This window comes from Symphalangus syndactylus, chromosome 17, assembly GCF_028878055.3.
Source record: "Symphalangus syndactylus isolate Jambi chromosome 17, NHGRI_mSymSyn1-v2.1_pri, whole genome shotgun sequence".
NCBI lineage: Eukaryota > Metazoa > Chordata > Mammalia > Primates > Hylobatidae > Symphalangus > Symphalangus syndactylus.
The window spans coordinates 58,497,786-58,524,009 of NC_072439.2; the positions used below are offsets into that span (position 1 = coordinate 58,497,786).

Consider the following 26,224-nt stretch of genomic DNA (forward strand, 5'->3'; position numbering starts at 1 on the left):
CAGAGGCTGATCGGGAAGCAGGTCTGACCTTGGGCTAGGTGACTTTCTCTAGCCAAGTGCAATTTCCAGAGAGGGCTGACAGAGGAAGGCCGTTTGATGGCAGCATTCCCAGCAGCTCAGGGAATAAGTCCCTCAGTTCCAAAGGAGAACCTGAGGGCACATCCCAGAGTTTGCTACAGGACTCTCTCTGACTGGCACCAGGAAGGGGTGTATGGAGGAGGCACAAAGGCAAAGCCACAGAAAGCAGAGCACGGACTATGGACTTGAAGTCTCATACAAAATAGGTGGCAAGCAGGGAGGGAGGCCTACAGTTAATAATCCACTGTATCCAGCACATGTATAACCTACTACTGACAGTGCTTGGAAGGGAAAAAGACAAAAATACCTTCCCTTTCTGAGCAGAGGGGCCAAGTAAAGTGCATTATTTCCCCCTAGTCTTCACTCTCCTCTTCACAGTGTCTGCTGTCTGCTGCAATGAGCCAAGCTTGCCCGGATCGTAGTCTGAAGGGCTGACCTCTGAGATGAATAATTTCAAAATTTCAAGTCTAAAAACTACAATAAAGCTGTCATGAATGGCTGCGGAAGCGCTCACCTCAGATGCAGACCAGGAAAATAGCTGTTGTACTTCCAGAGAGCATCTGTGGCCTTCCCTGGGTCCCTGAAGAGAGAATGCCAGCAAAGGGAAGAAGGGAGACACAGCCAGATTCAGTCTCACCCATCATAGAAGTCTTTGAGCTCAGTGCTTTCCGTGTAGCAAAAATGCGGACCAATACCAATGAGTTCACCTACCTCGATTTTCCTGCTTTCTCTCTGGCTTCAAACAATCTCAACATAAAGTACATGCAAATATGGAATACTAGGGCTGGCCACACCACAGTGTGCTAATTGTTGACAATTACATCACTGTCAACACTGTCTCAGGAGGTGGGGATGTCCCCATCACTGGGAGAGTTCATTTATTGAATTACCATTTGGCAGGGATATTATGAAAAGGATACAAACACCAAATTCTGTAAGGTGCCTCTCAAAGATGATTTGGCTTCATCAAAAAATAAAGATAGATGTTACTGATATGAATAATTATTTATTTAAAATGATGAGAGCAATTAGCATCTTATAGCACTTAATTTTCAGTGTTTTATTTACATTTTTTTATCTGTAAGGTAGTTAAGGTGCCTTTAACTGTAGGTAACAAAAGCCTAACTCAAATCAGGTTAACCCATAAAAGAAAAATTATTTTGACTTTCACACTAGAAGTGTAGATGAAGAGCAAGCTTCAGGGCTGCCTCAGTCAGTGACTCCCAATCTCATTCCCAGCGAGTCTCTGGCCCTGTGGGTCTTTGTGTATCAACTGCTTAAGAAAGGCGGCTGCCGGAAACCTAGGCCTCAATTAGAACAGTAACTCCAGGGAAAGGGTGTTGCTCTTAGAAACTCAGTAGGAACAAAGAATAATGTTCCCAGAAGTCTCCAGCAAACTTCTCCTCATATCTCATAGGCCAGGGTGGGTCACATGACCCTTCCTGAGCAACTCACTGGTAGGCCCCCGAGGCCCCCGCTAGAGGGAGGTGAGGTCAGCTTCGCCCGAGGCCTCTGGGCTTCATGCAGGAGGAGGAGATCCATGAACAAAATCAACCCCATTTTGCAAACGAGGAAGCTGAATCTACAGAGAGGTCAGATGATTTGCCCACGTTTATTTTTCTAGTAAGTAGGACCCTCAAGGCCAGAAACCACTCTTCAGACTTAGTTGGTGATGTTTTTCATTATTTCACATTCAGGCCTTCAAGTCCAATGATTGGGAAACATCTCTGTCATCATTTAGTTTAAATCTCCATCCAGAATTCTCCATCTTATCTTAAAAAACTCTCTAGATAAGATTTGTGTACATATCCAATAATATACCAATATGTCATATGACATACGCAGGCTAATATAAAATAGAAGCACAATAATTTTTAAAACATAGGACAGTCATAATAGAGAAAACTTGTCTTAACTTTTAATCTCCAGTTAGGATATAATTTAAAAATTATAGGAATATGAGATAAATGTTTTAATGGTAGTAAATTGAAAGCAGTAATAGCATACTATTATGCTAAAGAATCTGGATGGACTCCATTTTGCTAGCTTAACATTTTTTCTTGGTAGGCTAATTTTTAAAGCAACAGAAAAATAGTTCATTTTGGAAATGCGGATGAAGCAACTTTAGCCTGCCATCAAAACATAATGGAAAAATCAATTAAAATTATTTGTGAGGTGTGTAATTTTTCAAATGACCAGTAAGTCAACCGGCAAAATGAAAACATGGCCCCTCTCCACTGCTGTTTATGGCTGTCCCTCTCCGGCTATTCCTTAAGCTGTGTATAGCTATTCTGTACTCTTCTGTCATACTCACCACTTGCGTTCAGCAGCACAAAGCAAGGAACAAGGAGCTTTGAGGCCTGTTTGCAGGCAGAACAGTGAGGAGCTGGGTTCCTGGTGAGTCAGAGGCATGCTGCCCCCTCTCTGTGTTGATTCAATGGCTGCTCTACGATGGTGCCTGAGATTTTGCTGAACTGTGGGTGGCAGGAGTTTTACAACAGTCACAGCTCTGTCTCAGCCTCAAGGAAAAAGTCACAAGCTTTCAGGTCAGGAGTCACCCAGCTGCCAAAGCTTATTGGCTTGGAGAAAGGAGTTGAGGAATGGAGTCACACAGTGATACAAATGGCCCTCTTTGTCAGAAAGATTAAGATACCATAAAGAATGTTGTCAAACCAGCTCTTCCCAGCGGAGTGAGAAACACAAATCTATCCACTTTGGGCAGGCTAAATCCCAGCCTTCAAGTAACCCCTTAGTGCCCTATGTCTGAAGGAAAGAATACTTCTGTCCTATGGATACTGGCTGAGACTTCTTTCTTTCCCTCTCTTCACTAAAACTAAGAAAAATAAGGAGTGGTTAGTGAGAGGTCAGTGTTCCTAAAGACCAGTAGAGGACTCAAAGTTGCTTCCAGGTTTGGAAAGCATTTGGCTTTTCTGAGTGACCTTTCTCTCCCCTTGCAGGTTGCTGAACGGCTGATGACCATCGCTTATGAAAGTGGTGTTAACCTCTTTGATACTGCCGAAGTCTATGCTGCTGGAAAGTAAGTCAGTACTTGTTTGTGTCACTCAAATGGCATCTGTAGCACCAAAGGAATCAGCCCAGACCATTTCCAGCATGTTGGTGAAAAGGTTCTGTCCTTTCTCCACGTGTTGGTGGCTCTGCTGTGTTCTGCCCTCTACCACCGTTACTAGAATTGGGGATATTGACTGTCTCTGGCACTCTCTGCTCACCCAAACCTTCCTGCTTCTGGTCCCTGTATGAAGAATGGGCTGTAGGGGGTATATGACCAGGAAGCAATTGCCATGTCTATGTGAGGGGCAGCAGAGTCTGATGCCAGAGTAGTGGCAGCGAAGATTGAGAAGTATTAGTTGAATACATGAGGGACCAAATGAATGAACAGATGCCAAAATCGTTGCTCAAAAGTTAGTCTTTTTATTTCATAACCATATCTCATAGTTTTTCAGCCGCTGAGGAACTGGGACATCCTCCTTGCAGGGAAACAGGAGCTCTCACTGTTTACTTGCCTGTCCCTACACTAGCATTACAGAAAGATCAGACGTCAAAGTCAGGATCCCCCAAGATGCCAAAGACTCTATTATCTTTCGTAAGAGGGGATCTCAGAGCCCATTCTGAGGACAGGAAGGGCTGCAGAGAGTCCTCGCGTCTTTTGTGAAAGGAGTCACATCCAACTGCAACCTTCCTTTGAACCCAAGGCAAATTTGGAGCCCTAAGACAGGGCTTGTTAAACCAGAACACATAGGAAATGCGCCAGGCCAGGCCTCAAGGTTCAGGCCATCCAGGTCCCAGCCCAACCAGCACATTTCAGAATAGATCTGGGGCTCCCTGGCCTCCTACTGGGAACATGGATGTCAAGCTCTCAGAACCAAGGAAACTAAATAGCTGCCCAGCTGTTTGAACAGCTCTGCAATTTTCTAACTGAACTGTGAGGTATAATCACCTGCAGGCCTAATTCATCTCCTTCCAGGTGAGAATTACAATCAAATTGCTGGACTTGCTGAATCAGGATGATCAGTGGATGGTCCCAGCGCATTTTCCTTGCATGAGTTTGCTCCTTTTCAAGAAGAGGGCTATGTTTAAGGACCATCAAGGAGGTTCAGAGCTCACATTCTTGATGCTTTCTGTTGAATCCAAGAGAGAAAGTAAAGGTTATAGGGTCTTGCTCCTTTCTGCCTTCTACCCCTTTCCATTGTTTTCTTCTTGTGGAATCCTGCTTAGTACCAAATGGCACTAAGGTAGAAAAAGGGAGAAGTAAGTAGCAAGTCTGTTAGAGTCCTGTTTGTATTACTCCTGTGAGGATAATCGCTCTGATTAATTATTGATTGTCAGTCTATAATTGAGATAGGTTTCCACTGTGAAATGCAAGGTTGCAAAAGGTAAAAGAGAGATAGGGAAAAACAAAAGCAACACCAATATGAGACTCAATGCTTGTCTCTTCGGGGCATGCTCCACAGCTAACCCGCATCATGGCTTATTGCAAGCTATACACTCTAACAAAGACAGAACTCTCAGTTAAGACCAATAATGACTAGCCATGACTCCCATCCATAGCTTCCTAATGGACAAGGTGCTAATTCCACTGATCTCCCATTCACTAAGCCTCTGAGACCCCAGCTGCTTCTGACAATGTTGGTCTTACTGGGAGGGACATAGAACATTTGTCTCCTCAATCTTGGGTCCCAGCCTGGGTAGGTGGAAGAGGAGAGGATGGTGGATGCCTTCAGTATGCCTCTGCAACCCAGCCTTAGGGGCAGGAAGGACACTTCATTATGTCTTCCTCTGTTTTGCTCCTATGACAAAGTTTGTCACTGGAACCTATGATGTTCTGTACGCGAGTGTTCTCTATGTGGAACATCTAAACCCACACATCGGTTCTCAGTTTATACCTGGGAGCAAATATTTTTTATCTAAACAATGTGAGGTGTCATTGTTCTCCATGGTCACAGTTGAATTGCTTCATAGCAATTAGAAGGAAAACTTTGACTCCCTTTGGACACCACCAAGCAGGACATTTATATATGGGATCATTGGTTCAAAAACACCAAACTGCAAAATGACTGCTGCTGCTTAGTATCAGGACTGCAGGCGGTCTCCTGCCAGCGTGTCAGGATTTGGCAGGTGCTTCTGGAATGCTCTGGAGCAGGATTCTGCAGGCACAAGCAGAAACAGCGGAAACTGTGCTACCAGCCGAGAGCGGCTTCTATTTTCGGGATATGTAGGCACTGAGAGTTCAAACAAGGAATGGTTCTTGTGTTCTGGATTGACTCTTGCTTTTCCAGGACACTGCATCCTAAGACATTATCTGTTTCCCCCTCCAGGGCTGAAGTGATTCTGGGGAGCATCATCAAGAAGAAAGGCTGGAGGTATTGCATTCGCCATAATTATTTGTTTTTAAAAAGGTATTATTTTGCACCAGAGAAGGAAAAATAAAATTATATGACACCTGACCAAAAGACTGTCAAAAAAAATCAGCTGTTGTTAAAGCAATGATTTATAGTGGCTTGATAATAAATGCTGGCAAGTTCACTTCTGGAGCTTCAAAAATTATTGACTAGTCATTGATCACAATGAATTACCAAAAAGTTGAGCAGAGAAGGGGGGGATGTTCATGAAATATTTGTGCATAAAAAAAGTGACAGGTTCATGGCTTCCGACTGCCATTTGTGTTAATCTCTTGCAGGAAGTAACTTGACAAGAAGCTGATTATCCCCCCCACACACGCATTTATGTTTGCCGTTTATTTTATTAACTCTGGATGCAAAGAAATGATGAAACAAGAAGACTTTGGGATAAATACCCCAAAGCTTTCTTATCTGAACACATTTAGTCAGCATCTCTCCTGTGTGCCCAGGAACCCTGTTATCTGGCTATTCAGAACGGTGCTTCATCTGCTATCCTTGAGAAACATAAGGGGCTGTGCTTACACGTCCCTTTCCATCACCTTCTGTAGCCAAAGATAGTGGTAATAAGGGAAGCTATAACATCTATGGGCAGTGGGGAGGTAATACTTCCCCATTTCACTATAGATTTCAGCCACTACTTCCCCAGCACGAGTACAGAATTAAGCAAAGCCCAGCAAAGGTTACTGGACAAGTTTGGGGTCCTCCTCTGCCCTGGCATAATATCTGCTGATTACCAAATAAATGACAGTGTAATCATATTAGTGAAGACAGCTGTGGAAAGAGCTGTGTGCTCGTGCTTCAACACTTAGCATATATTTTCTAAAATTTAGTCTAGGGAAAATGGACATTCTCAAAGAGTTCAAGAGTAGTTTTATTATGCTTTTGCACACATGATTTAAACTCTATCTAGGAAGCGAAACTAAGAAGGTGAAACAGACCCATTTATTTTTAGGGCTGCTTACTCCCCACTCTGAGATAAACTTTCGGTAGGAATAGACGGCCCTGTGGAAACGGAAAACCAAATATTTATAGAGATATGAACAAATAAACTTTGATGACCTACTTTCTCCTTCTTCCTTCTCCTTCTCCCCCATCCCAGGGAACTGTAAGGATGTTAATAGAAAACTATATTCCACCTTATATATGGAAAACCATTCATATTCCCACTCAGTCCTTCACCTTGCCTGAGTTACTTTCCCACTCAGAGTATTGCTTTACCCATCACTGCCTAAGTAGAGACTGTATCTATTCCCTACGGTTGCTGCAACAAAGGACCAGAAACTCGGTAACTTAAAATAACAGAAATTTATTCTTGCATGTTTCTGGAGGCCAGAAATCCAAAATCAAGGTTTGACTTCAAGGTTGGCAGGGCCATACTCCCTCTGGCATTTACCCTCTGGGTAAAGTTCTTCCTTGCTTCCTCTTAGCTTCCGGTGGTTGCCAGCCATCCTGGGCATTCCTTGACCTGCAGCTGCAGCACTTCAACTCTCCTCTCATGTGTCTAAGTGTTTTCTGATAAAGACACCAGTCATATTGGATTAAGGGCCTACTCTACCTATTAACTAATTATATCTGCAGTGATCCTATTTCCAAATAAGCTCACATTCTGAGGTTCTGCGGGTTAGGACTTTAACATATCTTTTTGGGGTATGCAATTCAATTATAACAGAAACCTTGGAGAAAATTCCACTAATAGTACAGTGAGGTCTGCAACAAGGTGTAGGCTGCTGGAGTACATCTAAGGATGGAGGGAAAGCATCAGTACAGTAGCTCTTTTCTTTCTTAACACCCAGAGAACATTAAATTATCACTCTCTATAGCTGCAGAACCTATTTTATATACCTTTTGTAGAAAATAGATTACCATGCATTTTCCACAAACTGCTTTTCATTCTTGCAAATAAAAACTCAAGCTATTATTATACTCCAGAATGTTTATATCAGTTCACAGTTGCCCCCATGAGACTGGTGAAAAAATAAACCATATCATCATAACTTTGAGCCTATAAAAGCTGTTTCAACTAGCACACTTGACTTCTGGTCCTGGCACTACCACTTGCTAGCTGCGTTATCCAGGACAAGTTATTTACACTTCTCTGGTTCTCAATTTACCCACCTGTAAAATGGACAGCCTAACAGTTCATGGAGTGTCATGCTGACAGAGTGAGATAAGGTGTGCAAAAGCATTTTGAAGGCTGTGCTATATCACTGTAAAATACATTATCATTCTCTACCCACTCACAAGAGTTGCTCTAATGGCCTCTGTGGGAGTCAGTGACAATTTGCCAGGCTGCTGTCTACTCTTGCTCTTTGAACATATATGTTAGTGTGCATATCCATATAGGCCAAATATTTTACAGGAAGCCTAACTTTGAAAAACTAAGTCTGTGGCAGTGTTTGTATAGAATGTGCAGCTTTGAATAATCAAAAGGACTGCATTCATTTTTTATAATATTCCATCCAGCTTTTTGTTGAAGGTTGAAAGTGCTAAAGGAGACCGGGCTCCCCTGTGGCAGATTGCTATTATAATAGGTATCATGAGGTTGATGTATTAACCTGGAAAGTACATCAGCCCTTTCAGGTTGTGTTATCTCCAGGTACATGTATTTATCGACCTTCCATTATAGTGATTCAAATTACTTTTGGGGGATTAACTTCAGTGGGATGGGGCTGCTAACATTTTCAACAAATTTTTCTTGTTGCAGCCAAGTTGTCAGAGTTGTCACCGTCATTCCCCATTGGTTATCATTAATCATACTAGGCTTTTATACCCAAGAGCCCTGAGGCATTGACTCTACAGATGATGGAATTATAAATGCCTTATTTCAAGCACTCCTGAAGATTGGCCTTAACCTTTGACTCGCAGATGATTTTTTTTCTAGACCAGTGCAATCAAATTACATACCAAAGGAAACTAAATTGCACTGAGATCTGTTTCCCAATTTTATTGTATACCTGTAGTTCTCAAGACATATTTCTTATTCCATGATGATAATGCTGGGATTTCATTTCCTGCCCTTGGTTGTGGCTTTCAGAAGGTAGTAAGTTTGCTGATGAGATTTGCACATTTCATTCCCTTAGCAGTAAAATGGTAGAAACTTGAGCTAAGGATTTTAGGACTGTTTTCCTAAAATGACATTTCCATTTAATAAGACACTCAAAGACATTTTTTTTCCTGTTTGTTCTAAATATTTACTATTATAATTCACTTCATCATTTAGATGTCTATGTAGTCAGTTCCTGCCTGTGAATGTGATATTAGAAGGGATAATAAGCCGGAGCCACAAGGGTCCATGTTCCTTGGCAGAGTGGAGTCCTCCTGGGAAGAGTTCACATGCAATCAGCGTTAGGCCAGATGCTGAATACGTGTTCATTGGTGTTTGTTCATTTGATCTACTAAAGCAATTCATCCCCTCAGTCCTTTCACTTCCATCCCCACGCGCCATTTCTGACCCTCCATGCTGGCCCAACACTCACCTTCACTTTGCTGTGTCGACATGGGCTTGCTGTCAGTTCCCAATCTGACTTGTTATCACTGCCCTCCACCTCCTCCAGGCAAAGATCATTTCCATTCAGCCTCTTCCTCTAGGATCCGACTTTGAGTCCCCCCTCACTAGCTTCCCTTTGTCTTTATTTCAGTGAGATGGATTAACAAATTTACCTCTTTACCAATTTTTAAAATGTCAGGTATAATAACAAATTATTTCTGGTGCTATTATAATAATATGACTTGGTACAATAACCTGCATTTATTTACTACTTCTCTGTGTTTGTCTGTTTGATATACAGGAGGTCCAGTCTGGTCATAACGACCAAACTCTACTGGGGTGGAAAGTAAGTTATTTTTCCTACTAAACAGAAAACAACTAGTAGTTCATGCTTTTTTGCTATTAAGCAGTTATTTTACATATAACGTACCAAGATTAATTGGCTTAGAGAGGGGGTTTTTTGTTTTTTGCTTTTTTTTCTCACACTAAGGAAATAGCAATTAGCCTAAGATTTAATTTTTGCAAGGTACTCCCAAAGAAATTTAGTGCAAAGCATGTGGTCACTTGTTACTAAGTGATTAATGTAGATTTTTCTAATACCAATCTCATACTTAGAATCATTTCCAAAATGGAGTTCAAATTTGAGGAAAGAAAAATAGGCACAAAGCATCACAGAAGAAAAGCCACTCAAATCTGCCAAAACTCAGAGACTTGTACAGAACGCGAAGATAAAAATATCTTGTCTGGCTCCATGTCTAAGTCTCTGATCATTTCTGCAGAGGGCTCTGAAAGTGCTGATCAAAAGGACCATCTCATTGGAGAATAACATGGAGCTACCTGTATCACTCGCTGTCAGGCCAAATGAAAGAGAAATGCTCTCTGTTGTGGGATGCAGAGAAGATTTCACAGGATGAACTGGCTTCTTATGGGCCTGCTGATATTTGAACTGGTACTTATATTATTCAGCAGGACTTGGAAGGCTGGCCTTTTTGACAAACATGTAAGAAAACAGCAAGCTATTCCATATACCAGAGCAATCATTGGTACTGTGCTTTTCCATCTTTGAGACAGAAATCGCAAAAAAAAAAAAAAAAATGCTGGAGTTTTAACAAAAAGCAAAAACAAACAAAACCTTATTTACCTTCCTATAACTGATAGGGAATTTTTTTTAGTTGGAGGCAGAGGCCAATTCTTCTTTAGGAACCTTCTAATCAAAATGTCTATGTATATACACACCTGCAAACACATACTCTATTTTGTTGTTGGTTTTGAGCCTATTTATAATGATATGAAGACAGAAAGATGGAATTTACATTTTTATTCCTGTAGTAATCTGTACAAAAATAAGGCAACATCATGCCTATGAGAAATGTGGATTTTCATTGTCCATGCTTTGATTCACAGTGCCATTGCTCAGTGCTTTCGAAATGCTACAAAACCTTTCAGGAAATGAGACAGTCTGCAAGAACCGTTATATAGTAGAATATGTAGTAGAATACTACCTATGGTATTACTAATGTACTTATTAAAAATACCAAATAAGAATACATTCACAAAAGTCAATGGTAAATATTATATTTAAAAAGAAGCTGCCAAAGGTATTGATGTTGAAGAAACATGTTATGGATACTTTAAAATTCAAGTACCATATTTCATTCTAATTGGCCAGAGCTTGAGAATTGGGAAGGCAAAAGTCCTTATGATTAAGGGTCTGTCTTCTGGGGTACTAATTTAAGGAACATTTGCTTCATCACATTTTAATTTAGTTTTAAAATTTATTTTAGAAGTCAAAAGGCACTTCCAAATTTGCTTCCTTTATCAGAAAAGCTAACAAAAAAGTTCAGCAGCCTGGCAATATTACAATAAACTCACAAACGTATGTCAAGCCTTTTTATTTTCTCTAGATTGGTTAAGAACAAGGTGAAAAGGTTGTACAGTGTCTTGAATTAAATATGGACAGAGTGTACGTGGCTGAGTTGCTGTTAACTGGAGCCTGGTGTTGAGCATGTTAGTGGCATGGAGACAGTCGTGGATAATTCATCTACTGAGATCTCCAAAGAAAAGGGGTTCAGTGTGTTGCCCACCAGACTTCTCTCCTTAGCCTCCAGTGGTGTAGAATTTGATAAGAACAGGGTACAAAATTAGCAATTCAGACCAGAGATTTAGAGAAGAAAAGAAAGCACGCTCTCATTCAAAGTTATTTGCTTCTTTTTCTTGGCAGAGCTGAAACAGAAAGAGGGCTGTCAAGAAAGCATATTATTGAAGGTGGGTACTTCTGCTTCAATTTTATTTTTGGTTGTGGGCCCCTCATTCAAGAAAGGTATCAACCAAACAAATTCAGAACACACTGAAAGAGGAAAAAGTTCTATATGCAAAGTGCCACAATCAACCAAGTTTCTTCTTGGGGTTAAATATAGGGAATGCAGAGATGTAGAGGGGAGAATGGGAACTCAAAAGGAAAAGGCAAAATTGCATAGGACTCTTCTCATTTTCAGCTATTACTAATATTAATAAAACATTCTCATAAGACTTTTTAAAAGAGCTTTATTGAGATATAATGTACGTATCATGAAAGTTTACCCGTTTAAAGTGTAGATTTCATTTGTTCTGAGTATAATTATGGAGTTGTACACCAAACACCCTAATGTGAAAACATTTTTACCACCCCTAAAATAAACTTTATACCCACTAGAAGACACTCCCCATCACCTCCTCACCCCCTCCCACAGTCCCAAGCAACCATAAATCTACTTTTTATCTCTATAGATTTGACAATTCTGGACATTTCATGTAAATGAGATCTCATGATATATGACATTTTGTAACTGATTTCTTTCACGTAGCATAATGTTCATTCATGTTGTAGCACATGTCAGTATTTTATCCCTTTCTTTGCCAAGTAATAGTCCACTATATGGAGAGCCACATTTTGTTTATCCATTTATCAGTTAAAGTGCGTTTGGCTTATTTTCACTTTTTGGCTACTCTGAATAATGCTGCTATGAACATTTGTGTGCAAATTTTTGTGTAGACATATGTTAAGACTACTATACTTTTTGGTTTTAATTTTATTATTGTTTAGATTTTTCATATATATATATTTTATTTCAATAGCTTTTGGGGTACGAGTAGTTTTTGGTTACATGATGAATTGTATAGTAGTGACCTCTAAGGCTTTAGTGCACTCATCACTGAGTAGTATACTATACTGTTTTAGAAGGGTACATACATATGCATAGAAAAATGTGTAGAAAATTACCACTAGGTAATTGATTCCTGGTGCATTACTTTTGCAAGGCACTCAAAATTTTGTATAATTTAGAAATAAACAGGAAATAAAACAGTCGACAAGAACCATTATGTAATAAAATACTACTACTATACTTAATCGTGAAGATTGTGAGAATTGTGAGTAATTTTTGTTTATTTCTTGCTTGTCTATATAAAATTTTACACGTACACTTTTTGCAGTAAAGAAAAATGTTAAGAGTTTATACTAGTTTGTGAAGTACAGATGCTCCCCAATTTATGATGGGATTACATCTCAATAAACCCATCTAAAATTGAGAATATCTTAAGCTGAAAATGCATTTAATAATAACCTAACCTACTAAACATCACAGCTTGGCCTAGCCTACCTTAAATATGCTTAAAATACTTACATTGCCCTACAGTTGAGTAAAACCATCTAACACAAAGCCTATTTTATAATAAAGGCTATTTTATAATAAATTAAATGTCACATGTATTAATAATTTATTGAATACTGTTCTGAAAGTGAAAAACAGAATGTTTTGGACACTTGATGTACAGTTTCTACTAAATGCATATCACTTTCACAACATCATAAAGTTGAAAAACCATAAGTCAGACCATTGTAAGTTGTGAACTATCTGTATTTCAAAAAAAATCCAAGAATTTTGTAACTTTAGATTCATGATTGATCATTGAAACAAGTGATTTTCTCCTTTTTAAAAAATAATTTCATTTAGGAAATACTAACATCACCAAAAATGTAAAATGTGTTCTAATCTCACCACTTCAAAAATAAAAATAGATAAGGAAGCCAGGTTCTCCATTTGCTCATCCAATCTCATACCATCCTAGAGTTTGACAATCTGGTGCACATCTTCTTCACCTTTTCTCTGTGGTTGTACTGACTTAGCTGTCTATCCATCCATCCAAACACTGGCTTATATTTTAAATATATATATATAAACAGTAGAACCAGGCTACAAATATTAACCTAAGCCTTGATTTTTTTCTTAATTAAAATACACAACTTACAGATTATTTTCAGTTTTGAGCGTTATAAAGAATTATACAAGCGACCATCCTTAGGTAAATGGGGTAGATTCCAGAGTGGCATTGCTAAGTCAAAGAATTATACAAATTTTAACACAAAATTACTTTCTAAAAGGAATATGCCATCCTGTTAGATGAGCTGGTCTTATTTATCTCCTTATTTATATATTTGTTTATTAGTGAGTTTGATAATTCTTTTAATAATTTTGTTCTTTTTCTGGAAATTCACTCTTCATGTTGTCAGGCTATTTTTCTTTTGATTTGTTTGTCTTGGTCATAATAATTTGCAGGAGCTCTTTGATACTAGTGATGTTCACTTTTTGCTTGGTTATATGTATTGCAAATATTTTATCCCAGGCTGTCATTTCATTGTGAACTTTTTTCTGTCCTTGAACCTAAGAGATAATGTTTCATTTGAGTATTTTTATTCCGACTTGGAAGCTGAAGATCTTTATTGACCTATAAACAAGACTACATTGAAATATCTTAGACTTGCAATAGAAAAAAAATAGTTTCAGTATTCAATCACTGAGTTTAAAATGAAGACTTTTGAAGCCAGATCTCAGAATGTATATATGTATTCTTTCTTGATTGCCAGTGTGAACCATATGTGTGTACATGCGTGTGTGTGTGTGTGTGTACATAGATATATATACCATAATAATTAAATCACCCCCATTGTTTCCAAAGTCTTTGTATAGGTTTGGTATCTCTCACTGACTGTTTTTTAAACATAATTTTAAGCATATTGGCTTTCAAATCAGACAGACCTTTGTTCAAGTTCCAACTCTGTCATTTATGAGCTGGTGACTTTGTGCAAGTTACTTAACCTACCTAGCCTCTGTCTCCTTAACTATAGACTATAAATATAAGGGTTACTATATGGGGATAAAAATTACATAATTCGCATTGAGCACAGTGTCTGTCACATAATAAGCACTTAACACATGTTATTTTTGTCATCATCATTGTCCTTATAAGTACAACTGCTAGTCTTCATTCCGTGGATAAGGATACTCTTTACTAAGCAGTGACATTCTGAAACAGCTACAATAAATGACAACCTTCTACCCCTAAGAAAAGCCTCCAAATTCCTCACCCAAACAGCATCCCTTCTCAGGCCTTAGTGTCCCATTTGACATTGTAAAGTCAAAGCTAACCTGCCTCTCAAAGCTGTTACTGTCCTAGCATTCCTGCTCCAGCATTTGCCCTCATGACTTGTGTTCTCTTCCACGGAGTTTGCCAGTGACAAATGACTCAGGTCAGCTTACAGAACCACGCTGAATGAACAGGGCAGCAGTATGTTTCCTGAAAAGTTCTTGTTTTTTGTTCTTTTCTTTTTAATCCAATTAATTAGAAAAGAGAGATTCAGAAAATGGTTCACACTGGTAATTAACAAAGAAATATAAAATCGAAGAGAAAAAGAATGGAGAAGGTCTACTACTATGCTCCTCACTGCATCTCCATTGCTTTAATATTTACCAGAGTGTGTACACAATTTCAGGGTTCTCTCTTTCTTTTTTTTTTTTTTTTTTTGTGATGGAGTCTTACTCGGCCGCCCAGGCTGGAGTGCAGTGGCACGATCTCGGCTCACTGCAACCTCCGCCTCCAGGGTTCAAGCAATTCTGACTCAGCCTCCCAGGTAGCTGGGACTACAGGCATGTGCCACCATGCCCAGCTAATTTTTTTGTATTTTTAGTAGAGGCAGGGTTTCACCATGTTGGCCAGACTGGTCTCATATTCCTGACCTCAGGTGATCTGCCTACAAATAAGCATTTTTTTCAAGCTTCATATGACATAATAGAAAAACCTTAAATTCCCTCCACCTTTAAATAAGTCAGGAATTCTCTTAGGAACTAATCTCTGAGGATAGATAAACCAGTTCAGCTGAAATTCAAGCTGACCCAGATTCAAACTTTAACACAAAATTTCAAACTTTTGAGATGGAAGAAGAATTGAGATCATTTGTTATTATGTTGCTGCTGGTGGTGTTATTTTACAGTCCATAGTTTCTGCCAAAGATAAAGCTTTGTGATTACGAGAGAATTAGCTTGAAGTATTTTCTAGGCAGGCTGAAATTAGGGAATTGAGTGAATTTTGCAGAAAAGCAAGGACATGAGATGAGACCCAAAATAAAGTTTAAACAGTGTACAAGTCGTTATCCTTTGGTTTCGTTGGTACTTGGTTCTGTGATGCAGGTGACCTTATTTGACATTGGAGATTTGTATACAAATTAAATTAGAGAAGTACTATTAGAGGATAAGACAGAAAGTTCAAATTGATACAGAGTTCAGGCCACTTCTGTGCTGGGTGACCTTAGCCACCTGAGTTAGTTTACAGAGTATACAATGAGCTTGACTTGCGTATAATGTAGGTTTGAAAGAATTCATATTGAAAGGCCTTTTTAATGAGCCCAAAGTTCTTGACTTAGATCTGCTTAGGTGTAATGCTCTCCTTAGATTCACAAGGAGGAGGAAGAAATTTCACTAGTAGATTGATTACACTCATTTAGAATCCCAAAGTCCCCTCAGGTTCTAAAATCCAATTTACTCATTCAGCCATTCCACAAACATTTTTTAAACCCCAATTTGAGCCAATCTTAGAATTGAGCAGAACAGATTCCTTTGGTGCTGGCTGGGCATGGTGGCTTCTGCCTGTCATCCCAGCGATTTAGGAGGCTGAGGTGGGAGGATGGCTTGAGGCCAGGAGCTTGAGACCAGCCTGGTCATCATAGTGAGACCCTTGTCTCTACAGAAAAAATTAATTAATTTAAATAAAATAAAACACATTCCCTTAGTGCCTAATGTAAAGGAAAAGAAATAGTTTGGTAGGTCACCAAGTAAGAATAAGTAAATCACTTGTGTATTCCAACAGCCAAAAGCTGTGTCCGACCCTACATTTGCCTTTCAGGTAAACAGTTTGGTTATGCAATTCAAAACACAAACCCACTGCCATTGTTTTTGGAGTAGGAGAGGAAAATAATCTGAGAAGGCTCTGCTTGAAACTTTTTAATTAATAACAAATGTTAAGCTCTACGAACTTTAAAAGAAAAAGACAATCTATGATTTTTCAATTAAAGAATACATTTCTGAACAAATGGATTTGCCATAGGATTTTTTTTAAGTGTACTACGTTCACGTAAACATACATCAGCCATCAAGGATAACCACGTTTCGTAAAGGGAGGCACAGCCACATGCTGAATGTGATTCCAATACAACCTAGCCTTTAAAAAAGAGGCCGGGCGTGGTGGCTCACGCTTGTAATCCAAGCACTTTGGGAGGCCGAGGCGGGCGGATCACGAGGTCAAGAGATCGAGACCACAGTGAAACCCCGTCTCTACTAAAAATACAAAAAAAAAATTAGCCGGGCGTGGTGGCGGGCGCCTGTAGTCCCAGCTACTCAGAGAGGCTGAGGCAGGAGAATGGCGTGAACCCGGGAGGCGGAGCTTGCAGTGAGCCGAGATCGCGCCACTGCACTCCAGCCTGGGTGACAAAGCGAGACTCCGTCTCAAAAAAAAAAAAAAAAAAAAGAAGCAGATGTCTCAAATTATGGTGATAGGTCTGCTGAGAAAAAACTAGAAATTATATAAACAATGTATATTATTTAAGGCAACTTTTTTTGCAAGCTAGATAGAAAAGCAGGTGCGTGGTAGGTGTAAAAGGTAACGACACAGCATGCTTAAATATAACCCTTGCAGAATCTCCAAACAACTGACTTCCTTGCTTCCACACAGTCAAACCTGCAACACTGAACACCCCATTCACCTCTAACTGTGCCAATCTGCTGACTGTCTGGAATAAACATATTTCTTTAGAAACCTGTGAAATACACTTAAATTGAATTAAGGTTACCTTCTAAACAGTATGGTTCTTGTTAAACTTTGGAACCTAAAAGAAAAATGGACTTAGATTTTTTTTGACTGTAGTCACTTGAAAACTATTTTCCTTAAGTAATTTATTTTCCTGTGGACTTTTATCTCCTCAAGGTCAGGGAGCATTTCTCCTGCTTCTCCTGTTTTCCTCTTTCCACAGATGCTGGGTTAGTGCGGAGGCACAGGCTAAGGTCAAATTGCCTTCAGCAAGTGCATTTACTGCACTGGAGCACTTACCTCCTTAGGTTAAGATTGGCTGCCCAGCTGCCCTTCTGGAGCTAAGGTTAATGCATTTTTGCATGTCTACTTAAAACAATACCTGGCCCTGAGCCAGTGCTCAACAAACATTTGCTAAATGGAGATAGAACATGATGACTTGTTTTTTGAAACTAAACGTAAATGGCTCTTAAGGAGATACTCATGAAACATGCCTTAATGTTGATTTAATTTATGTATTTCTACAAAATTAAAGCATCCAGATAGGAAAAAGCAGGGATATCTGATTTGGTTTGCAGTCACATGAAAGACCAAAGCAGGAAGATCACCAAGCACCATTTTGTCCTTGGACAGATGAGGAAACTGAGGCTCAGAGAGGCTAAGGGATATCACAGGGTCATTCGGGACAGCCCAAATCAGTACCCTGAATCCCAAACCCTGTACCTCACCTCCTCTGAATGCCAGACTGGTCCATCCAGCTGCCAAGAGCTCCATGTAGTGACTGAGGTGATGCTTAGACTCAACTTGGCTCCCCGACCACCTCTGGTTGGCTCTCCCCCTGACTGCCCCATTTAGTAACAGTCACTTCACTTCTCAGGGCAAAAATCTAGGAGTCATTCTTGTTTACTGTAATGTCCACACCCTATATCCAGCACACCAGCAAGTCCATGTATTACTATTTACACAACTTGTCCCAAATGTGTACACCTCTCACTAACTTTGTCTGAGCTGGATGGGCTGCGGTGGCTGTGCCTGCCTTCACTCTTGTGCCTTCAAGTCCCTCTCAGCAGGTGGAGCCATTGGTTCAAAATGGAAATCTGATCATATTATTTCCTTTGCTTAATCTCCTCCCCACTCGACCCTCCCCCCCTCCACCAATGTCTTTAAATCTCACACAGAATCCAAAGTTCATACCATGGATTACAAGACTTTATGTGATTGAGATTTTTAAAGTGAGTGGATAGTATCCTTTACGGGGACAATTTCCTTTCACTCCACTTCAAAGTCAGAGGAGGGATCACTGGCCTCAGATACTTGAATTTCTTGCCAAATATCAAGAAAGACTGCTTTTCAGAGAAAATTAAAGAGGTGGGAATGACCAAATACCATGAGACTGACCTTAGTATCAAGTCCATATCATTAGTTCCAGGTACACATTATGACCTTGAACAAGGAACCTGTGCCAATAGATGCTCTCAATATGCACTGTTAGTGCTCCTTGGGATGAAGACTGTGTCTGTGCATCTTTAAACCCCGAGAGCCTGGCACAGTCTCAGGATGAAATTGGAACCCAATACATGCTCATGGGATGGAATAATAAATGACAAAAGTCACACCTGTCTGTGACATGCCTGATCACACAGTGCTGTAACAGTGCAAAGTTATTTGTAGCCTCTTCTGCTAGTTACTCTCAGCCCACACTGAGCTGTTTAGAAAAGAATGGGGAGAGAGGGCCATTGTCAGAAAACAAGATACTTATTTCCTCTGCCAGGCATAGGCCAGAACTGTCATTAAATGCCCCTTTCCAAAACAGGGGGTCTAGTGAAAATTTTTGGCATTTGGTCTTTTGCTGTCTTCCCCCTGAAACTTTCCAGATGTGAACACCATGGTATAATTTCACATTCTGGTTCTGTGGACTATGTTACACAGCTCTCCCAGGAGCAGCAGTTCTGAAGGTTCGGCCCACTGCAGACTAGAGAACTGAGTCTCAACAAAAGGTCAAAGAACCCAAGTGGGGTCCCTAGCATGCTAGGGTGCAGATTTCCGACCTTTCAAGCCTTGTGATACCTTGTTATTTGTTTACTTAGCATTCTTGTCCTTTCCTTACCTCCTCCCTGCATACAACTGTCCCCAAAAGTGGCTCGTATCATGATACTTTTTCATGTTAATTTAATTTCACACTGTTTCTTGAGATAGCTGGTGATACCCTGTGCCTGAGCTTCAAGGAAGGTTTCTAAGAGCAGGCATTAGACCTCATAACATCTGTCTGCCCTAATCTCCATCAAAGCTTTTAGCAAGCTGCCATCACAGACAATCCTTTCTCAATGGATGGAAAATATTTCTGGAACGATATTCAAGCACTCCATTTTCCTGTCAGAAAAGTAATTGTGGCTGGCTGATAAACCAGTAAGAAAAATCAAATTTAAATGAACCAAATTTAAATTTATAAGAGTCTCATTTAACATGCAGTTAATTTTATGCCTATAATAAAGAGAGTAAAGCCTCTGGTCTCCCTGAGGAATTAAAGAGGCTGATAAGAGAATGCTAAATGCTGTGCCCCATGGAAATGGGGTAACATGATTCTCAAACACTGTCATCCTTTTGGTTGCATAATATTATATACAATACATCCTATTTCAGGGAAGTATTAATTTTGCTAAAATTAATTTTTTCCTGAGTATTCATAGAAATGTGACCAAATGGTTAGGGCTGAAACATAGGCGATTGGTTCCTGACTCCCTTTTTAAGTTCTTATTCTCTCCTTCATATTACGTCTTCAGTCTCTATAGCGTCTAGTGTTTTTGTTTCTTCCCTCCAAAATAGAGAATAATAGAAATGGTAGAGCTCAGCTATATTTTATGTTCCTTAAACTGTGTTCCAATTAGTAAAGTGTTGAGCACAGGCTTCATTTGCTAACCCTTTTATATTACTATTAAAACCAACGTTTACATTAAGATGGGGTTGGCGCAGTCATTTATTTCTGATTTAAACCATTTTAATCATTTTAATGAGTTTTATGTGTAATAAATGTACCTCTAGCTCACTATAAGCCTATTAAGTGATCCAAAACATAAACATTAATTTGCATTATTCAAGAAGAAAAACACTAACTGTTGGAAAGAAGCTGCTTTTTAGTCTAAATTTTGCTTCTGGTTATTGCCACATACAAGTCACTGTGAAGGTCGTTCCTAAGTGTATATTTTCCTGTGACAGTGATAATATTCCTGAAAAAGCTCTAAGACTTTTTTTGTTGGGGGAAGTCAGCCTTTGATATATTTTTAAAACGTTCTAGAGTCAATTAACAATCATTGTATTCAACGCATTTTTGAAACTATTCCAATTCTATTTTTTTAAAGTAAATCCTTGAAAGAAACCAAACTTCAACTCTTTGAATAGTGCTCATATTTAGATTTTGGGGTTTGTTTCCTGCTTCTGCTCCCAGGATTGAAGGGCTCCCTCCAGAGGCTGCAGCTCGAGTATGTGGATGTGGTCTTTGCAAATCGACCAGACAGTAACACTCCCATGGAAGGTAAGTCAAGAAATTTAATAAAATACTCGAGAATTCTTGATTCAGTTTGAGGGCTTATTCTGCTCACAGTAGGAAATGAATTGTATTCAGACTGATCGAACTGAATGTGAAAAATAAAAATGTTTCTGACCGATGCCTTTTGGCCTCTGCGTTTACCCCCAAAACCAATGCTCTGCGTGCTGCATCTTCTTTTTTTAAAGCAGTTGAAGGCATTGGGCTCGTGGCTCCCACTGGTTACAGTGCTCACCTTTTCCAGGTTCATTTCACTTTTGTGACTTCATCAACTAAAACAATAAAGTTAATTGGAAAGGGGCTTTATAACTCAGCCATCATCATTTCACAGTAAATCCTTTGAGGGTCTTCCTATTTTATAATGGCTCTAAGTCTGATTAGTTTCCAGTCTGTGGTAGCAATGCTCAGTGGTGCCACCAGCAGGGATTCCACAGGAGCAACTGCTTCAAAATAAGATTTCACTGCAGTTTGATTGTTGATTCTCAAGGAGCTGCAACATTTTATCCCCTTTCTGTTATAACTGTTTGAGGACCACAGTTTAAGCTTCTCCCTGTGGAAGCTTTCAGAATGTTTCTAAAACCAGATTTTCTTCAATTTACATTTATTTACGGAACTTGCTAGGATGTTTGAGACAGAAGATAGTTTGAGAGGCTGAGGATGAATCAAAAAGAATGTTCCAGTTAACTGAAGTTTAAAATCATATGGATTATCACTTACCTGAGGTGACTGAGAATGAAGATATTTGAGAAAAAGAGCAAAAATGAATATTCTGGTTATTTGAACAATATGATATGGATTACAACTTTTAAAATAATTAGAATAGTTTGATTCACATGAGATTACGCTGAAGGTAACTTTGTCCTTGATGATTCAAAAGGCAGGGTCTTGTAATAAATCAGGTTCTGTAAAGAGTGGTTCTTGTTATAGGGTTATAGAAGGGTTATAGTAATGGAAAAGTATAAATGATTGACATATTATAAATTTTTCTAGGTTGTATTTCTGATCATAAAAAAGTTATGGAAATTATTTTCCTTGCCATTTATCTCATTCTCAACTACAGAGAAATGTAAAATATATATATTCTTATATCTAACTTTCTCCTACAGTTTTCTTCTTTCTTGAATCTGGGTAAAATTAGGAGTTTATTATAAAACAGTATCAGTGTTGGAAATTTTCCGTGGAAATGACATAAAACTGCATATTTTTTGTCAAAGCAAAGATGAGGTGTTCGATAAAGCAAATCATAAGCATTTTATTAGTGTAAGAAGTATTTATTGCAAGGGTAATATGATGTCATACAACTCTTTTTTATTTTTTATTTATTTTTTATCTTCTTTTTCCATAAGTTATTGGGGTACAGGTGGTGGTTGGTTACATGAGTAAGTGCTTTAGTGGTGATTTGTAAGATTTTGGTGCACTTATCACTCGAGCAGAATACCGTACACCGTATTTGTAGTCTTATCCCTCACCCCTCTCCCACTCTTCCCCCCAAGTCCCCAGAGTCCACTGTAGCATGCTTTTATGCCTTCGCGTCCTCATAGCTTAGTTCTCACATATCAGTGGGAACATACAATGTTTGGTTTTCCATTCCTGGGTTACTTCACTTAGAATAATAGTCTCCAGTCTCATCCAGGTCACTGCAAATGCTGTTAATTCATACTTTTTTATGGCTGAGTAGTATTCCATCACACATACATATATATATATATGTGTGTGTGTGTGTGTGTGCGTGTGTATGTATATATGTACATATATGTGTGTGTGTGTATATTGTTTGGTAGTAGCAAAAATGTATATATACTCACACACACATATATATATATATATATATATATATATATATATATATATATATCTCACAGTTTCTTTATCCACTCGTTGATTGATGGGTATTTGGTTTGGTTCCATGATTTTGCATTTGTGAATTGTGCTGCTGTAAACACACGTGTTCTTTAAGGAATAGTCACACTGTTTTCCGTAGTGGCTGTACTAGTTTACATTCCCACCAGCAGTGTAGAAATGTTCCAGTCAATTCTTAATGACACGTTAAAACAGAGCACTAAAGTTATTTAGTCTGCAAAAGTGTCAAGTAAAATGCCATTTAGTGGGGTCTATGAAAGACTGGAATTGCTTCACATTTTAAGTGCCTAGCGACTGTTTTCCTCTTTTAGACAGTGTTCTTTGCAGTTATACCATGTACAGGATAGCAGAACATCTGAGATTTTTAAGGATTTTGTTCCCATCTTACCCCTACCTCTAATTTTAGGAATATATTGTAGGAGTCTCTCAAACAGAAAACGTAATTTGAGTTATATTTATAGAAGAAGGAGGAAGTCCTCAATTAGGAGCCAAACTATGTGATACCAACAAGATAATGATGTCTCTTGTATCAATATTTATTACATGTTGAAATGTATTAAAATAAATCTTCAAAGTGTTTTAAAAAATAATTGCTGCTGCCTGGTGGAGTTCGTAACTGCAGCATTGTTTAGCCTTTGTAGGAATCAGAAAATTTACATTTTGCCTGAGTAGTTTCTTATATACAATTCCACAAAGCGGAATGGGAAGCTATTTTATCCTGAGTCATTTTCCAAGTTCAGAAGCATAATGAAGGGTGTCAAACAATGGAGATTCGCCACTTGTTGATAAGGTCAAGGCACATGGCATTTTGTAGCACAGCAGCAGTCAACCACCTCATGCTGGAATGTAGCCTGCTCCCCCTTACCAGGAAGGGGAGACTCACCCCAACAGGCCAATCAAGCTCTGAGGCTTATTCTTCTGGGAGGACCAGAATGTCCCTTCTAGCAGGGACATTCCACAGGCAGCTCCCCATGCAGGACTTGTTCCAGATTGAAATAGCTTCCACGTGAGTTTTTCCTAGCTTTCAGAAAATGTTTATCCTCAAACTTAGTACACTCATTTGTTCCAAGGTGGGCCCACTGGAACAACCAGAATTTGATATAAGTCTCTGGAAACACATCTATACATATAGTCTTTTCTACTTTTACTGTACCAGGGGAAAGTACTGATCTGGGAAATAAAGAAGAAATAGGAAATAAAGAGATAGGACTGTCAGGTGGACTTGGGTACATTTGGCACCCTAAAGATGGGGGGAAAATAAGGTGCCTGTGTTAGTTCTGGATTCCATGTTGTTGAGAGTCACCTTTGCAACAATTTTGTAAATCATACAGTGTGTGTATGGGAATAAAGTTGTACATGTACAATGGGGGTATACCTTAGGAAGACTATCAATGTTTCTAAAAACATTACAGAAGGCAAATGTTATTTATAATCAAATTACCCTTGAAAACACTACAGTAACTCTGTTAGTTAATGATATTCTACTGGCTTTAATTAATTACTCAATTTATTTTTCAAATGTGGTGAAAAAATCATCACCAGATAGTTGTCCAACCTTTTCTTTTTGATAGTGGCAGAAAAATCCTTAATATCAAATGATATTACTTTTTTTCTTGTTTCAGCAACTCACGTTGGCTATTTTAGGTTCACTTGCATCCATTTCTGTTTAAGTGACACAACAGTGGTTGCCAAGTATATATTGTTGAGTATTTATATATTAAATCTACATTTATTAATACTATAGACCCTTAGCATTTGTAAATCATTTTTATTGATTTCAACTATTATTTGCCAACCCCATGGAGTCACAACACACACTGACATAATTCTGCTGAGGCACCTCTTTTAAACACAGGGGACATAGCACTTTCAAATGAGTTCAGCCCAACTCAGTGCTTGCTCTTATTTGTCACTGATTACCAGGTAGCGTGGAGTTCAAGAACTTGGGGACACTGAGAGTCTCCAGTCATAAACTATGCAAATGTCAAGCATCATGTGTGTGCCCACAATGAGCATTGCTAAGATACATTTTAAACAACTTCCATTTAAATATTATTAAAATGCCAATTGCATTTGTGGTTTCTACCATGAAATGATGTTAATCGGGAACGTTTTAAAAATAAACCAAGATGAGCTTCATCCAGTTTCTACATATCGTATAGCAACCATTTGAGCCAGAAGAAGATTAACTGCAGCATCTTTATAATATATTGGCATCATATATCTAATTAGTTTTTTCCTTCCCTTATTTCTTAGAAAATCAATAGACAAAAAGCGAGTCCTCTCAAAAGAATGGCTGTAAATTCCAAAGGTGCAATCAGTGGAGAAAGGGGTGAGACACTTCATTTGCAATCTGCAACCCCATGGAATACAGTTAGACATTTTCAGGCTATAGGAAGATGTTCCTGACAACAGAGGGGAGCTTGTGTACTTTTTCCTCTGTCCCTCTTGTTTATTTTTTCTGGTTCACCTAGTAGTAAGTCATTTTTCTTTCACAGCATCTGCCATACCATCTGTCTCTGCTACAATATCTGGCAACGATGGCATGTTTTCCAGTCCTAGAAAAAAATCAGCCCCACATCCCATTTCTTCCTTCTTATGGGTCTGTGTTCCTCCCAGTAGAGTCACTGACAGTTCTTTATGCTCTATGAAGCTCATATCCCTAATTCTCTCACTTCCACAAATCCCTAACGTGTATTTCAAAATCTTCTCTCGAGCTCATTAGACAAGAAAAAGTTCAGGCAATAGAGCCAGTCTGGACATGGATAGACACAGAGCATTTATGTGTCCAAGGAGCTGTATGAAGAGTTTTTTTTTTTTGTTTGTTTGTTTGATTTTCTGTCATTCCCAAACACCTGGCTAATATCTCTATCTATACTCTTCTTACTGCTCCAGGAAGAAGAGATTGAGCCTAACTGTGGTCATGAAAGGAGGGTATAAGTCTGTACCACTTGCAGACAATAGCAAAAAGAGGGGACACATTAACTTTTTGATCTGAGAATATGATTTTTAAATTAAATTAAATTTTAGTTAGTTTTTTATTTTAAAAACACTTGGATTTGAGTCCTTACTTTTCATATAGAGCTTGTTGCCAAAACTGATTATTCTTACAGAATTCCTGAGTCATTAAATATTATTTCCATGCTGATTACAGTTCCAGTTATTTATTTTTTCCTGCCAGCAGATCAGTGCGGACATAAAGCAGCCCAGATGTCTTAATTTCAAATAAGAGAAGCAAGACCAAAGTTAGCTTCACTTATTCCCATAGTATCATCTTGTCAAATAACGCATTCCCTAGGTATTTACTTCTTTCTGAGCCATCTTTTTTAGTGTCGCCATGTGAAAGCAGGCATCTATGGATATTCAGGGATTCAGGATCTCCAATGACAACTCAGAAAATGCCAGAAAGCAAAAAACATTGCAGTATCCCAAATTTTCTGCATTTTGGCAATTCCAAGATACTGGACCTAGATATTTAACTTCCAAAATAAAAAGTTTTCAAAACAAAAATTAACCACCTAAAACCTAGAAACATCATTTAACCACAATAGATCAGCCCTTCCACCTCTATCTTTTATTATCTTCCCTGAAAGTTACCTTCAAGCCATCCAAAAAAAACATAATATAGAAGTAAGAAATCTTCCGCAGATATTATCACAGAGCTGTCCAATAGAAATACATGCAAGCCACATATATATAATTTAAATTTTCTATTAGCTACATTAA

General features: G+C 38.8%; 1 protein-coding gene across 6 annotated transcripts in view; it reads left to right on the forward strand.

Moving 5' to 3' along the window:
* KCNAB1 (potassium voltage-gated channel subfamily A regulatory beta subunit 1) overlaps window positions 1-26,224 on the forward strand; it is a 500,607-nt gene that overhangs the window by 415,780 nt on the left and 58,603 nt on the right. For 4 of the 6 annotated variants that reach the window (XM_063620303.1, XM_063620298.1, XM_063620299.1 and 1 more), the window contains exons 4-8: window positions 3,036-3,115; window positions 5,412-5,456; window positions 9,284-9,328; window positions 11,204-11,247; window positions 20,540-20,626. In XM_063620303.1, the coding sequence (XP_063476373.1) occupies window positions 3,036-3,115; window positions 5,412-5,456; window positions 9,284-9,328; window positions 11,204-11,247; window positions 20,540-20,626 (301 nt within the window). The remainder of the gene's footprint in view (window positions 1-3,035; window positions 3,116-5,411; window positions 5,457-9,283; window positions 9,329-11,203; window positions 11,248-20,539; window positions 20,627-26,224) is intronic. The other 2 variants (XM_063620301.1, XM_063620302.1) reach the window with 1 other exon arrangement.